Source organism: Chiloscyllium plagiosum, unplaced genomic scaffold, assembly GCF_037043375.1.
Source record: "Chiloscyllium plagiosum isolate Xiang-an unplaced genomic scaffold, Cpla_swu_hap1 HiC_scaffold_12, whole genome shotgun sequence".
NCBI classification, from domain to species: domain Eukaryota; kingdom Metazoa; phylum Chordata; class Chondrichthyes; order Orectolobiformes; family Hemiscylliidae; genus Chiloscyllium; species Chiloscyllium plagiosum.
In genome coordinates, this window is record NW_028270150.1 from 84,790,844 (window position 1) to 84,807,455 (window position 16,612).

General features: G+C 44.9%; 1 protein-coding gene across 2 annotated transcripts in view; it reads right to left on the reverse strand.

The window, feature by feature from the left end:
• Positions 1-10,540: 10,540 nt before the first annotated feature.
• Positions 10,541-16,612, reverse strand: part of LOC122547329 (H(+)/Cl(-) exchange transporter 4) — a 112,816-nt gene continuing 106,744 nt past the window's right edge. For both annotated transcript variants that reach the window (XM_087993003.1, XM_087993004.1), the window contains exon 12: positions 10,541-15,721. In XM_087993003.1, the coding sequence (XP_087849129.1) occupies positions 15,631-15,721 (91 nt within the window). In that variant the 3' untranslated portion in view covers positions 10,541-15,630. The remainder of the gene's footprint in view (positions 15,722-16,612) is intronic.

Genomic DNA, 16,612 nt, shown 5'->3' on the forward strand with positions numbered 1-16,612 from the left:
CAGTTAGGGATGGGCAATAAATGCCAGTGACACCAACATCCCATGAACTTTTTTTTTTAAAACCCCGAGGTCACAAAGAGGTGCCATATAAATGCAGGTTGATCCTCCGACTCAAATAATCATAAAGTGGTGACAAAAGAGAAGGCATTTTGTGTGTGGTGCAACAGCTAATCCAACGAACCTGCCCTTTCGCCGCCTCTAAAGCCTCTTGAAATCTATGATTGAATTTGCTTACTCCCCACCTGTGGCCCTAGATCCCAGACCCTGCCCACCCGCCGTGTCACAATAGCCCCTTCCTCATGTTGGCACTGCATCTCTTGCTGAACATTCACAGTCTGTGCCCTTTGACCCTCCACCCCCTCCACCAATGGAAACAGTTCCTCTATCTACTCTGACCAGGCAGATTTGATTTTCATCGAATCTTCGTTCAATCTTCTCTGCTTTCAAGAGAACAGCTCTCGTTTCTCTAACCTTCCCATGGAACTGACATCTCTCATCTCTGAAACCATCCTTCTGAATCTGCACCACACTCTCTCTGGTTCCTTCACATCCCTCAAATTGATGCCTCCATTTGACTCGAAACCAGTATTTTGACAAAGACTCATTCGTACCCTCTCTTCGTACCCTACAGGTAGAATTTTGTGAATTGAGTTGATGTTCTTAAAAACAATTGAAAATTCATGTCAGTGAATGCTTGGCCCACCGATCGTCACATCCCCTCAATTTTACCAGTAGCACCTCATTAATAAGTTGCGACTATATTTGACCTCTGGTGTAGAATGACTGCCTGAACTCTAGCAGCCCCAGGAGTGCCACCAGAATTGGCAATCTCTCCTGAGGAAGCAAATGCCCTGCAGACTATACAAACTAGATCAATGTTTTGGTGCCTAGATAACCTTGGGCTTCTTCTTACTAGTTTTTATTTATAGAAGGGTTCCCATTTCAGTCACCAGTTTCTTTTGATGATCTTTCTCAGTCTTTTTTACTTCCCATTTGCCTTTCTATAGTCAGTTTCATTTTCGTCATATTACGAACCTGACTTCTGTCAGAAGCATCCTTTTTCCACTTCATCTCACTCACTATCTCTTCCAGTAACCCAGAAGCTTGGGTTGGACTTGTCCCGACATACCCCCTCATGGATATAGCTGGCAATCATTCCGGAACTATCTTACTTTCCAAGGCCTCACTCAACTACAGTCGGCCTACTGATTGTTTACTCAAATTTACCTGGACCATTCCCATTCCCATTGAAATGGGACTCTTTGTCGATTTAATATATTTATTCTCAGTTGGTCTGCATGCTTTTTCTGAGTTATTCTGAAGCTTATCACCTGCTTAAAAATAATCTGTAGGTTTATTCATTTAAGATACAGGCTAGAGCAATTTAGTTTTTACAATCACTGGCTCAGTTGACACACCCAGACATTTATATCCACTTACAGAATCCCTACAGTGTGGAGCTGAAAATGTGTTGCTGGAAAAGCGCAGCAGGTCAGGCAGCATCCAAGGAACAGGAGAATCGATGTTTCGGGCATGAGCCCTTCTTCAGGAATGAGGAAAGTGTGCCCAGCAGGCTAAGATAAAAGGTAGGGAGGAGGAACTTGGGGGAGGGGCGTTGGAAATGTGATAGGTGGAAGGAGGTTAAGGTGAGGGTGATAGGCCAGAGTGGGGGTGGGGGCGGAGAGGTCAGGAAGAAGATTGCAGGTTAGGAAGGCGGTGCTGAGTTTGAGGGATTTGACTGAGACAAGGTGGGGGGAGGGGAAAATTAGGAAACTGGAGAAATCTGAGTTCATCCCTTGTGGTTGGAGGGTTCCTAGGCGGAAAATGAGGTGCTCTTCCTCCAGCCGCCATGTTGCTATGGTCTGGCGATGGAGGACTCAAAGCCCTCCACTTCTTCCTTTCCCGCCGTACCAACCAGTACCCTTCCACTGACACCCTCCTTCAACTGATTGAACTGGTCCTCACTCTGAACAACTTCTCTTTCCAATCCTCCCACTTCCTCCAAACCAAAGGAGTAGCCATGGGCACCCGCATGGGCCCCAGCTATGCCCGCCTCTTCGTAGGATATGTGGAACAGTCCATCTTCCGCAGCTACAATGGCACCACCCCCAACCTTTTCCTCCGTTACATCGATGACTGTATCGGCGCTGCCTCGTGCTCCCACGGGGTGGTTGAACAGTTCATCCACTTTGCCAACACCTTCCACCCCGACCTCAAATTTACCTGGACCGTCTCAGACTCCTCCCTCCCCTTCCTAGACCTCTTCATTTTTATCTCGGGCGACCGAATCAACACGGACATTTACTATAAACCGACCGACTCCTACAGCTACCTAGACTACACTTCCTCCCACCCTGCCCCCTGTAAAAACACCATGCCATATTCCCAATTCCTTCGTCTCCGCTGCATCTGCTCCCAGGAGGACCAGTTCCTATAGCGTACAACCCAGATGGCCTCCTTCTTCAAAGACCACAATTTCCCCCCAGACGTGATCGACGATGCTCTCCACCGCATCTCCTCTACTTCCCGCTCCTCCGCCCTTGAGCCTCGCCCCTCCAATCGCCACCAGGACAGAACCCCACTGGTCCTCACCTACCACCCCACCAACCTCCATATACATCGTATCATCCATCGTCATTTCCGCCACCTCCAAACGGACCCCACCACCAGGGATATATTTCTCTCCCCTCCCCTATCAGCATTCCGAAAAGACCACTCCCTCCGTGACTCCCTCGTCAGGTCCACACCCTCACCAACCCAACCTCCACTCCCGGCACCTTCCCCTGCAACTGCAAGAAATGCAAAACTTGCGCCCACACCTCCCCCCTTACTTCCCTCCAAGGCACCAAAGGATCCTTCCATATCCGCCACAAATTCACCTGCACCTCCACACACATCATTTACTGCATCTGCTGCACCCGATGTGGCTTCCTCTATATTGGGGAGACAGGTCGCCTACTTGCGGAACGTTTCAGAAAACACCTCTGGGACACCCGGACCAACCAACCCAACCACCCCGTAGCCCAACACTTCAACTCCCCCTCCCACTCCACCAAGGACACGCAGGTCCTTGGACTCCTCCATCGCCAGACCATAGCAACACGACGGCTGGAGGAAGAGCGCCTCATCTTCCGCCTAGGAACCCACCAACCACAAGGGATGAACTCAGATTTCTCCAGTTTCCTCATTTCCCCTCCCCCCACCTTGTCTCAGTCCCAACCCTTGAACTCAGCACCACCTTCCTAACCTGCAATCTTCTTCCTGACCTCTCCGCCTCCGCCCCCACTCCGGCTTAACACCCTCACCTTAACCTCCTTCCACCTATCGCATTTCCAACACCCCTCCCCCAAGTCCCTCCTCCCTACCTTTTATCTTAGCCTGCTGGACACACTTTCCTCATTCCTGAAGAAGGGCTCACGCCCGAAACGTCGATTCTCCTGTTCCTTGGATGCTGCCTGATCTGCTGCGCTTTTCCAGCAACACATTTTCAGCTCTGATCTCCAGCATCTGCAGTCCTCGCTTTTTCCCTACAGTGTGGATATAGGCCATTTGACCCAACACTTCCACACCAACTCCCCCGAAGAGTAACCCACCAGACCCATTCCCCTACCCTCTTATCTACATTTATGCCTGACTAATGCACTTAACTGACATATCCTTGAACACTATGGGCAATTTAGCATGGCCAATTCACCTAACCTGCACATCTTTGGATTGGGAGAGGAAACCCACACAGACACAGGGAGAATGTGCAAACTCCACACAGATAGTCACCCGAGGAATCGAACCTGGGTCCCTGGCACTGTGAGGCAGCAGTGCTAACCATTGAGCCATCATGCCGTCTGGCAGGATGTTGACAACGTAGCAGCAGTATTACCCAGTATTTCTCAGCTCAGGAACGAAAGCTGCTCATGTGCTATGGAGATGGGCTGCTGCATTACGAGGGAAGCTAAATAAGTGAAGATTCCCATTCCTGAGCTAACAAAGCAGGGAATTTCATGACAAAGCAACAGAAAACAGACAGTCTCTGATTAACAAGATTTAGTTCTGGTAATGAGACCCATTTCTCTTGATTTTTACATCATTGATGAAAGACACTATGTCATTTGAAGTCGTAATGAAATCTTCATCCCTGTTCCAGATGTCTTACATCCACAAGCAACAAAACACTTTCCCGATGTTGTCAGAGGCCCAGTTCCTGTTATAACTCTTAAAGAGTTTTTTTTTTGAAGCATTGAGATAGTGAGCATCGTGGACACACATAAGCAGACGACAACAAAGCAATGTACATGAACAGAATAGCTGAAGGCCGTTCAGTCCCTCAATACTGACCTGCCATTCAGTGAGCTCATGACTTGATCTGTACCAGACCCCACTCATCCAGCTTTGCTTCACATCCATAAAAAACAAGAATTCCATTCACTCAGTGCCCATACCCTTTTGGGAAAAGGAAGCTCTGGAATTCTGCTGCCCTTCAGCTAATGAGAGCCTGCAATTCCTTCTCACATACATTAAAAAATCCAAAGAGATGCTGCAGTTTTTTTGAATAAAAAAGCTATTAACATTAAAAGTGAAAACTGTTCGCTTCATGATGGATCTAATGGACATTAACAACATTAGCTGTGCACTGCACTATTCTGTTTCACTAGAATTGATTTGTATTTATATGAGCAGGAATTTGTTCCTATCAGGAGCAGAAGCAATGTTCTACCTGAATTATGGATGATAGCATTGCCCATGTACAGCTTTGCATTGCCAATGTAATCATGAGAGTGAAGGTCTTTGTTGCCCAGAATTACTTTAACTTTTGACGGAAGACAAGTGTACTTTACAATTGCTGGTCCAATTGTAGCCCGATCTCGCACAGTGGCTTGGGAACAGTCCCCTGGATTTCCTTCCTGTTACAAGGTCATTCAATGTCACAAGTTGAAATGTGCAGGCTTGGAATCAGTGCAAAGCACTGAGGCAAAAACAGGTGACAATGTCTTAGAAACCAGGTTTCTCCTCTAGTGAAATCAACAGGAAAGGAGAGCAACATTTACGTGGTCCTGCTAATATAGTCAAATCTCTGAAGGCATATGTACAAGCAGAATTTGACACTGCATATATCCAAAGAAATATTAGAGGGCCAAAAGTTCAGTCAAACAGATAGGTTTTGAGTTTGTCTTTAAGCACAGAGAGAGGTCCTGAGGCACAGAGAGAATTCTGTTGCTATAATCCTCACAAAGGAAAGGCAAGGGTGCCAAAGTTACAGTAATTAAAATTGGAGATACTTAAGAGGCCAGGATTGGAGAAATGCAGATATCCTCAAGAATTACAAAAACAACATACTGAGAGTGTTTGAAATCTGAAATTAAAACAATGGTTTCTGCATTGCTATTTTGAGCACCAGTCTATGGCCTTTGTATCAATTGTAAAGGACATTTCAGACAAGTCGATCCATTTTATCAGGCCAAGGCATTTTCACTCTATGAAGAGGAGAAACTGAAGACTGCAGATGCTGGAGATCAGAGTTGAAAGGTGTGGTGCTGGAAAAGTACAGCCGGTTAGGCAGCATCCGAGGAGTAGGAGAGTCAACGTTTTGGGCATAAGCCCTTTATCAGGAATGTCACCCTACGAAGTGGTCAAGTCGAGCATTAGACATTGGCAGCTAAAGTTTGTGTTCTATTTATTCTAATAAAAGTTAATATCATAAACCTTGTGAGTTATGCGTAACGGAGTCTTCAGTATGGAGGGCTGTGACTAGTAGTGTTCCACAGGGATCACTGCTTGCACCTCCGCTGTTCATAATCTACAGAAATAATTTGGAGGAAAATGGGATGGGTCTAATTAATAAATCTGCGGTTGATACAAAGATTGGTGGATAGTGAGGGGAAATGTCAGATGATACAGCACGATACAGATCAGTTAGAGGCATGAGCAGGAAAATGGCAGATGGAGTATAATCTGAGGTGATGCATTTTGGAAGGTCAAGTACAGGTGGAAATCATACAGTGAATGGCAGAACCCTTAGATTAGATTAGATTACTTACAGTGTGGAAAGTAGGAGTATTGATTTGCAGAGGGATCCTTGTGTGCAGGTCCACAGATCACTGAAGGTGCCAGTGCAAGTATTTAAGGTCATACAAAAGGCCTACGGCATGCTTGCCTTCATTGGAAGGGATATTGACTATATGGATAGAAAAGTTATGCTGCAGCTTTAGAGAACTTTAGTTAGGCCACACCTGGAATATTGTGTACAGTTCTGGTCACCATACTACCAGAAGGATGTGGATGCTTTGGAGAGAGTGCGGAAAAGGTTTACCAGGATGTTGTGTGGTTTGCGGGATTTTAGCTCTGAAGAAAGGATGGCTAGACTGGGTTGGTTTTAACTGGAATGCAGGAGGTTGAGAAGTGAGCTGATAGGCATTTATAAGATTGCAAATGGCGTGGGTAGAGTGGAAAGTACGAGACTTTTTCCCAGGGTGGAGGGAGTCAATTACGGAGACACAGGTTGAAGCTGCACAGAGGGCAAGTTTAAAAGAGATGTGCGAGGCAGGTTTTTCACACAAAGGGTGGTGAGAGCCTGGAACGTGCTACCGAAGGAGTTGGTGGAAGCAGACACAATAGCAGCATTCAAGATGCACCTGGACAAATACATGAATAGGAAGGGAATAGAGGGATAGGCATCCTGTATGTGAAAACCGCTTTAGTATGGAAGGGCAAAATGGGTCAGTGCAGGCTTGGAGGGCTGAAGGGCCTGTTCATGTGTTGTATTGTTCTCTGTATCCACTGAATTTGCCCTACAATTGAACTGAATTGATGCAATGCTCATCAAGAACAAATTTCTTCAACAGATGCAATATAGGGTGATAACGTCAATACAATATTTTGTATGAAGACCCACTAAAAGTCACAATAAAACAATGATGAAGATTTTCCCTTAAAGAAGAGTTCAAAATACCTGACCTATGGGAAAATGGATTCCAATATCTTCTGCACCGAGATGAATGGCTGTTTTTAATGTAAGAATTTTGCGATGTTTTAACATATTGTAACATTTTCAATAGCATGATAGGCCACCCAAGTCCATTTGGAAGAGAGATCTTCAGCGTGCACACTAGAGGATATCAAGAGCAGACATGAATTTGCAGCAGTGCCTGTTGAACAGTTACGCAAATACAAATTTCACACGTAGTGAAAACTTAATTCTATAAATTTGGCTTAAATACCAGCTTCTTGATGAAGGGCTGCGGCTCGAAACGTTGATTTTCCTGCTCCTCGGATTCTGCCTGACCTGCTGTGCTTTTCCAGCAACACACTCTCAACTCTGATCTTCGGCATCTGCAGACCTCACTGTCTCCATGTCAATGTTGTGGGCTGCTGCTGTTAGTTTAGAATGTCGAGGCTGTACAATCCCAAAGCACATCAATTGTGATGCAAGGTTTGTGAAGGTTTGTAGCTCAGGTGAAGGTTTAGGGTGTAGCTTTGCTCGCTGAGCTGTAGGTTTGATATCCAGAGGTTTCATTACCTGGCTAGGTAACATAAGTGGCGACCTCCAAGTGAAGCGAAGCTGTTGTCTCCTGCTTTCTATTTATAGGTTTGTCCTGGATGGGGATCCTGGGGTTTGTGGTGATGTCATTTCCTGTTCGTTTTCTGAGGGGTTGATAGATGGTATCTGGATCTATGTGCTTGTTTATGGCATTGTGGTTGGAGTGCCAGGCCTCTAGGAATTCTCTGGCATGTCTTTGCTTAGCCTGTCCCAGGATAGACGTGTTGTCCCAGTTGAATTGGTGGGTTTTTTTCATCCGTGTGTAGGGCTACGAGGGAGAGAGGGTCGTGTCTTTTTGTGGCTAGCTGGTGTTTGTGCATCCTGCTGGCTAACTTTCTTCCTGTTTGTCCTACGTAATGTTTGTGGCACTCCTTGCATGGAATTTTGTAGATGACGTTGGTTTTGTCCATGTGTTGTACTGGGTCCCAGTACAACCCATGGACAAAACCAAACACTACGTAGGACAAACAGGAAGAAAGTTAGCCACCAGGATACACGAACACCAGCTAGCCACAAAAAGACACGACCCTCTCTCCCTCGTAGCCCTACACACGGATGAAAAAAACCACCATTTCAACTGGGACAACACATCTATCCTGGGACAGGCTAAGCAAAGACATGCCAGAGAATTCCTAGAGGCCAGGCACTCCAACCACAACGCCATAAACAAACACATAGATCCAGATACCATCTATCAACACCTCACAAAACGAACAGGAAATGACATCACCACAAACCCCAGGATCCCCATCCAGGACAAACATATAAATGGAAAGCAGGAGACAACAGCTTCGCTTCACTTGGAGGTTGCCACTGATGATGTTACCTCGCCAGGTAATGAAATGTCTGGGTATCAAACCTACAGCTCAGCGAGCAAAGCTACACCCTAAATCAATTGTGATATCAGAAGACTGTGGTGTACATAGCTCAACAGCTAAATCCTCCTACTGCTTGTAACTTTGGAATGGGATGCACATCAAACAATAACCTCAGAATTATTACAAGTGGAAACTGTTATCTCTTGACACCTGAAAAGGTTGGTACAGTGATCGGTTGCATGAACAGAAATTGTTTGATGTTTTGACACATGCAAAGCTATTGCACATGTCCCCGATGGGAGCACTTTAACCACATTGTTTCCATCAATCAATGCTACCACACTTAGTGTTGCACTCTCAGGCTAGATGTAATCAACTATACAATGAACATAGGCAATCATAAGGAGAAGGAGGTAATCAGAGGTCGGGTTGAAATGCTGGCCTGACCTGTTAATCACATGTGAAGTGGAAGGTCAATTAATTTGGGACTTTGAGATGTTAATTGGATTCAAAAGATATGCTCTGACTCGCAACGCTACAGTCAATGAGTCTACAGCACATCACTCAGGCTGTGAGCCTGGACAGCTGGAGGCATATGCTGGATCTCGATTAGATTAATCATGCTCATTTTACACACAAATGCATGTGGCAACCCAAAGTCACGCATGAGATTTATGAGTTAAATAATTAAGGTGTAATTGGGAATATTACATCCTCATTTACAAGACTGCTGTGTGCACACTGGAAATTGCTTTCCGCCCAACCACATTCCAATCACCAACATCAGTTCATTTTAACGCTCTGTCAGACTGGGCGTCTTGTCAGCTTTTCAGTTTTCATGGAGCCATGTGCAAAAGCTGATTGGCCCTGGCCTCCCGACCGGAAGAAGCCAAAGCCATTGACAAGGGAAACCAGTCAGTCCATAGACAGTTAAGGTGAGGCCACCACAGATAACATGCCGTAATCTCCTTCGTTTCCAGGAATTTTTGTGCACTCCTAATTCAATGGAATCGAAAGTAACGAAAGCAGTTTTCAATCCTGCAGCATTAAAACCCTCCCATGTACTGAAATAACTTGATTCTTAGGCCTCCACCTCATCAAGCTGCCCGTGGAGGCAACAGATGTCAACTTGAGGCTGAATGCCTTCCGGAGGCCCTTCAGTGAGGCCCAGGGAGGCAGAGTCGGAATGAGCATGCGGGTGAACCCCGACTCCGGAGATCGAGGGAGCAATCCTGCTCCACCCGGCTCCATAGGAAGTTGTTCCGGTGGAAAACACATGCCTTTCTAGTCATGGGAATCACTAAAGAACTGCGAGGACCAAGCCCGGCCCTTAACCCATGACTACAGTTCAGAAGAAGTCAAACCAGACTCACAACATTAACGCTGTGTCTCTCTCCCCAGATGCTGCAGGAGTTGCTGAGTTGGCTGTCTTTGTTTCAGATTTCCAGCACCTGCTGTATTTTGCTTTTTATTTATCAAGAGGACCAAACTTTCAAAAAAAGGCGTATAGCATACATTAAGACTCTAACTTACATATTCAAACACCCCAACAACTTCATGGATGCCTTAAAAAAACAGGAATCAGCTTACCACTTTACTGGTGGGAGCAGCCTTTGCACAGATTGGGAACAGCTCACCCATTTGCTACACTAATGTGTTAGATAACCTTTAATAGCCAGTTACTCAACATTTCTTCAGGTATTTGGATTGAGTATTAGATCCTGTTAAATGGAAATTATTTATCAGCTTTAGGAAGGTCTACAGCTACAGGTAACAAACAAGTCACTGGATATCTCCATATTAAACAATCCTTATGACACTGTTAAAACAATCATTGGGTTTGGTTTTTCCAATACAAGATCATTTGAATGCTATGAATGGACAGAAGAGTGGGAGAGCCTTGTGTCTGATGTGTGCATGTGACATGGAAGGTACCTGACTCTGGGTAAGCACTCAGAACATCCAGTCTCCTGAAGCGGGTCAAACTAGGCCCGACTGCTATCCATGACGACTGCAACCTGTGGTCAGTTTTACCTTTGACCTGATCGCCATACATTTGCTGCAATCTTCCCAATGACCAACATTTACACAAAAATGCCTTTGTACTTCAGTCAGGAGTGAGTAAATTGATAGAAGGATCCTGGACACTTAATCCGACCCGGTGGACCTGAAGATGTTGTGTCTGAATAATTCACTTCCTCAAATTTGTTCTTTAATGTTTGGCATTCCATCAACAGCAACAACAACAACAACAACAACAACAACTCACAATTATATACATAGATAAATACCGCTTCACAGGAAATCCGGCAAAAATTGACACGGAGCCGGAGGAGGAAACATGAGAACGGGTGACCAGAAGTTTGCGAAACAGAGGAGATTGCAAGGAGCAGAGATGAATGGGGAATTTGGACAGGGACTTCCACAGCCTTTGGTTTGGACAGTTGAAGGTACATGCTTCTTCGAAGAAAATTGGCCATACAGACGAAGCTAGGTTTGGAGGAATACTGAAATCTTGGGAGACTGAAGCAAATAGGTTACCAGGATAGGATGTTAAACCGTAGTTCCCCACCCTTTCTGGATGTGCTTCACATCCCATCAACATTGACATTGTTTTGTTCGGACCAATCCAAGTCCTTTAGCAGTAATGTTTTCACATAAAACCCCAACTGCTTCACTAACATTCTTCAAAGAAGGAAGAAGATGGCTGCCTTGTTCTGTCAAGCTTCTAGGTGACTCCAGTCCCACACCAATGTGGGTAACTCACAGCTGAATTAGCTAAGCAAGGCACTCAGAGCTCAATGGGAAGTTCATACAGAATCTTCTCAAGCTAATCTGTCTTGTTGACTGCCACACGACAAGCATGGACCACAATTGGAACTCTTGATTGGACCCTGAGGCCTCCCCTTCAAGATCTTCATAATGCAAGACCATAAGACATAGCAGCAGAAATTTGGTCATTTAGCCTATCGAGGTCTGCCCTGCCAATCAATCATGGCTGATAAGTTTCTCAATCTCATTCTCCCACTTTCTCGCTGTAACTTTGATCCCCTTGATACTCAAGAACCTAATTATCTCTGTCTTAAATATACTCAATGATCTGGCCTCCACCACCTTCTGTGGCAATGAATTCCACAGATTCACCACTCTCTGGCTGAAAACGTTTAGCAGGCCTGGTGTTCTATACTTGCCTGATGTGCAACCAAAACCATCATACACTTCACCACACACTTATTAAAGGTGAGGTAAGGGCATCTCTATCAATGGGGATACTCCTTAGTGATCAGATACACTTCAACACCTGGAAATTCAAAACGTACACGGCCCCAAACCTGTGACTGGTCCAGCAGAACTCTGATGAGACGGTTTTAAACTTTTTCACAGGACGTGCGTTCTGTGACCTATCTCGCCCCTGTCAGAATGGTCGTCAGTGCAACAGCAGGGCTCTGACTCCTGGCTCAGCCCCACTGTTTTGGGGGAAAGACTACAGAAGTTGCCTGGTCCTCACAACAGGCACGCCCATGTTGGAAATTCCCAACCACCTCTGCCCTCTAATGCCAGTCCGTGATTAACCAAAGGAGATTTGAAGGTTAACTCTCCAGCGGATGTGGGAGGTCACTTGCAGTTCAGTGCCCACTCATGGCTCAGAACTCCCTAGAGACTTGGAACTAAGGAAGGCCAAGTCTGCACTGTTTCTGCGAACGATATTTTTCTACCCAGCTAAGCCTCACCCACCAGGACTCTGGCCTTATGCAATAGCCTGTGCCCTAGATGTGCCCTCTTATGGGAGGCCATGAATGTAAAATGAAGTGACCTCATTTCTCTGACCTCTGACAGGCAGCAAGATGCTATTCCCTGTTTGTTTTCAGGACTATGGTAAACCTCAGTCTGTCACAACCAGTCTTTTTTGCCTTGTTTATCTGGCCTCTCTTTGAAATCTTGCATTTCCACAGGATCTTGCTTAATCTCAAGATGTCTTAAAGTTCTTTCCAGCCAACAAAGTAAATGTGAAATTTAGTCGCTGATAGTAATATGGCAGGGAACACAGCAGCCATTTTGCACAAAGCAAGATCTGACAAGCATAATTCCGACAAGCTGTTATTGATGTTGTCTGATGGGTAAATAATGGCGAGGATACCAAGAAGGCTAACTACGCACTTCTTCAGACTGCAGTGGGATCTTTAATTATTCTCTAAGACATCAGTACAACCCTCCCCCTGATTGTCAGCCTGGATTTTTAAAGATTCTGGTTTGGAGATAATCTGAGTGAGGGTGGTACATTAAACCATGGTCAATCCCCTCCTCCAGCTTCTTTGAGAATCCTGAACTGCTACAAATCTGGGCAACCATTTTCCTTTCTTTCTTCATGGATTATGGACATCACTGACGAGACCAGTAATTGTTGCTCATCCCTAAGTGCCTCTACATTTAGTGGCTGGCTCAGTCATCTCTGAGGGCATGCAATTGGATTTGCTTCATCTCCCTTTAACCTCAAAATGGCATCCTACATTCAAAGACTCTCTGTTTTTGCTTTATCTGTCGTCCTCATGTTTACAGCAACATTTGAGAACCCACTGGCCTTGAACATGTCAAGTGCAACAAAAATATCCACTGGCAGTTAAACAGCACGGAATAATATTCAATCGTTCACATCCTCAAAAATCCCAACATGTCCTCTGAAACAGAACACCGTTGATGCTAGTTAAACCTAGTTACTGAAACGTAGTTAGTTAATAAATCATTTTGAAGCATGACTTGGCACATTTTTAACAATGAAATGTACTGAAAAGCCAAGGGGGTTGAAAGCAAGTCTTGAGTTGCCAGCTACTAACAGGTTAGAGTTACTGCTAACCACTTGATTTTCTGAGCTCTCCCCAGAATGGATTTTTGGAAGTTACCTTGTCAAGATCTCCACCTCGTTGTGGTGTAAATACTCAGCACATTTGTCCCAAATCCTTTCTCCCTGACACTCCAGTGGAAATTTTATCCCATATTAAAATAGATCATTGGACACAGGAGAATGGAATTTGAAAGAACAATGCCCTGGATTCACACACTGACATCAATACAATATAGTTCACAAATCGCTGTCTATCAGCAAGTTCAGCTCAGTTTTACCGGTGAAGCACATCATGAGTAACGTTACTGATTTAATACATTTCAACATGCAAACAATTGTGTCATTTTACAGCTTTCCCCTGAAACAAATGCAGATGACATACTAAGAATAATTCTTATTTGATACAGTGCTTAAAGGTTTTAAAAAGAAACTGTTCTGCTTAACCATTGGTTAAAGTCCATAGCTCCCATTTTAATACGAAATGGGAATCCTCCTGTGTACAGAGGGCTTCCAAATACCGCATCAAAGACTCAGTGCTTTCCAGCTTCACAAACCAACTGTCAATTACATTACAATTACACTTGAAATTGGCAAGTTCCATTGTTGATTGCAATCTATCCCAACAACAGCTTGCACTAATATAGCACGCTTAGTGCAGTTGGAGCACTACCAGACTAAAAAAAAGATCAAGCTGACTAAGGCAACATCAGGATCAATGACCAGAAGTGTTGTCAAAGAGGTAGGTTTACGGGGTGGCTTAACAGGACAGGAAAAGTAGAGAGGAGCAGTGGTTAAACGAGGAAGCTCCAGAAGCTGGGGTGTGAGCAGCCAAAGGCATGGGCCATTGCTGGAGGAATGGAGTGCAAAAACATAGAGTTGGAGGGATGGAGGGATCTCGAAGGGTGGTAGGGTTGCAGACATGTCACAGCAATGAGGAAGGCATCAGGAGCTCTGCTGGAAGTGATTAAACTTGTTGGGATGAGAATTGCAGCTGGGAAGTCAGACAGAAGACAGTAGGAAAAGTCAGGTGAGCAGTCATTGTGACATTGTTCAATGCCGAGGCTTCAATTTCCTCAATACCATGTATCTTCAGTGTGAAACTCATAGGACACATTGGTTTAACCACGGATAATTGTTAGTCAGGTTTGATGGTATCCAAATGAAAAAAGCAAGTTGCACAACGCAACAGTCATGAAAGCAAGAAATCTCCATATGAGCAATTTTCCCCATATGGCAACTAAATTATGAACACATCCAGTGTTAATTCCAAAGCCTTCATTTTACCTTTGAAAGCAACTATAGGAGAGCTTTACATGATGGGAACAGTGTTTCTGCAAAATTTTCCTTTTGAATGTGGGGCCCCACAACAGATCAAATCCTCAAGGTGCACACTAGTCATATAGAGTTCTGAGTCGACAGCAGTGGATTATAAAACTTGGCACAGGAAGGAATTCTATTGGCATAGTGCAGCTCCTCCCTTCCAAAACTGTCTAGTGTTTCTAAACATAACTTGATAGCTCATGAGGACTGAGATACTAAGGGGTGGAAGCTACACAGCTCTGGTTAGCTCCCCTTTAGAATACTGTTCCCAGGTCAGAGCACCTCATAGCCCTCCTCCCACTGCCCATCACAAGAAAGTTATACTGACCTTGAAGTAGGGGGACACTGCAGATTCACTATAGGGATACCATGGTTTGATTGAGTTAAAATGTTGTTGCTTAGGCCAGGGCAGAAAGTGTTCACACCAATGTATTTAAGGGGAAGGTAAATGCATGAGAGGAAGTGAAAAGAAGGAGATACTCATAGTTTGAAAAGAAATTGGATAGGCAGAGGCTCAAGTGGATTATAAACATTAGCACAGTCCAATTGGGCTGTAGAATTCTACATAACACGTGAACATAATTTATTGTCACTCATCACACTTCTTCCAAACTCGATGGATAAGTGAGGAAATTGTGCGAGTATTTTTAATACTGACATTTCCTATATGAAGCATCAATCCAAACAGATTTAAGGACTATTCCCTTTTTTTGCCTCGTATGGTAGCTCTTACCTAGTGTTTGCTACACCACTGACCAATATCGACATGCTATTACATTGATTAACCTCTACTGTTTTACCCCTAGTGGGCGTAGTTCTGGGACAAAGCTGGCCATTAACATCAGATACAGCATCAACCATAACATGAGACTTGACAACACAGCTGCAGTTTTGGCTCCTCATTCTCCGGTCATCTGAAAGACCTCTGTGAACTCGCCATGAGGCAGTCTTCACCTCTTAGTCCAGTCCTCTTCCGAACGAGTCTGTATTTGTGAGGAGTTCTGGCGGATCCTGTGATCAAAATTCCTTTCACTGAGAAGCCACCATGTCCTGAGGGTTTGTCCTGCCATTTAGCTTCGAAAACTGAACTGGGCAAGGCAGCACAGTGGGCACACGAGTGGTCAATTAAACATGATGGATTCTGGGTCCTGATTGGCCATTTGGGCCATGTGTCTTAGCACGTCTTTTTTAGTTAAGATGCCCAGGAGACGTCTGCAAGAAGAAGAAGAAAAATACCAATAACGTGTTTATTAAATGACTGACGTACAGGACAGGTTACAATTGTCTGATGATTTTCCTGCAGACAATTCTTGAACGTTGTAAAAGATTTTGCCAACACAAGGCTGGGGTTATTGCCAATCCTGAGTTGCTCTAAAGAGGCATAATGACAATGTCTATGGTGTCCTTAGCCATCACCTTGTGATGAACTCTGGCCATGCCCTAAGTCCTCACTCCCATGAAAATGCCACCATCCATGTGGTCTCTGATACACCACTCTCACTCCACAGTGGGAAACCACTTGCTACACCCACTTCTCAACTCTGAGAGGTTTGCTGCTGCTCTGCAATGATCCCATCCTGCCAATGTCAGAGTTATCCCCACCTCAGTAGCTTGGACTTTAGCTCTGCACTCCTTCCTACTATCGCCTCTTTGCTGCCAGCTTTTTATGAATCTTAATATTAATCTAACCAGGCCTACTACAACTTAGCTTTTCCAAGTGTATTTGCACACACATTTTGATTGCTGCTGTACGTCTGAGATCATCATTCTGTCCCCTTCCTCTTGTTCACTCCTCTTCTGTTGTCTTTACCCATCCTGGACTCCATTCAAGATCATTGTGCTTGCTTTCACTTCTCCTCTCTGAGGTACTGTGCCGTCCCAATTCCCAATGCCCACCCTTCATTACTCCTCCAACTTGTTGGTCCTTTGCTGCGACCTGGACCTGACTCCACCTTAGGTCAGCTCCCATCTTGCCTCTGAGCTTCTCAAAGCATCCACTGACAGGCTCAGAGTGTCAGCCATGCCTTAGTTTGTAGCACTCCTCACCCCGAACCACAAGACTCTGGCTTGAGGACCCAAGCCAAGGCTTGAGCATAAAGGTCA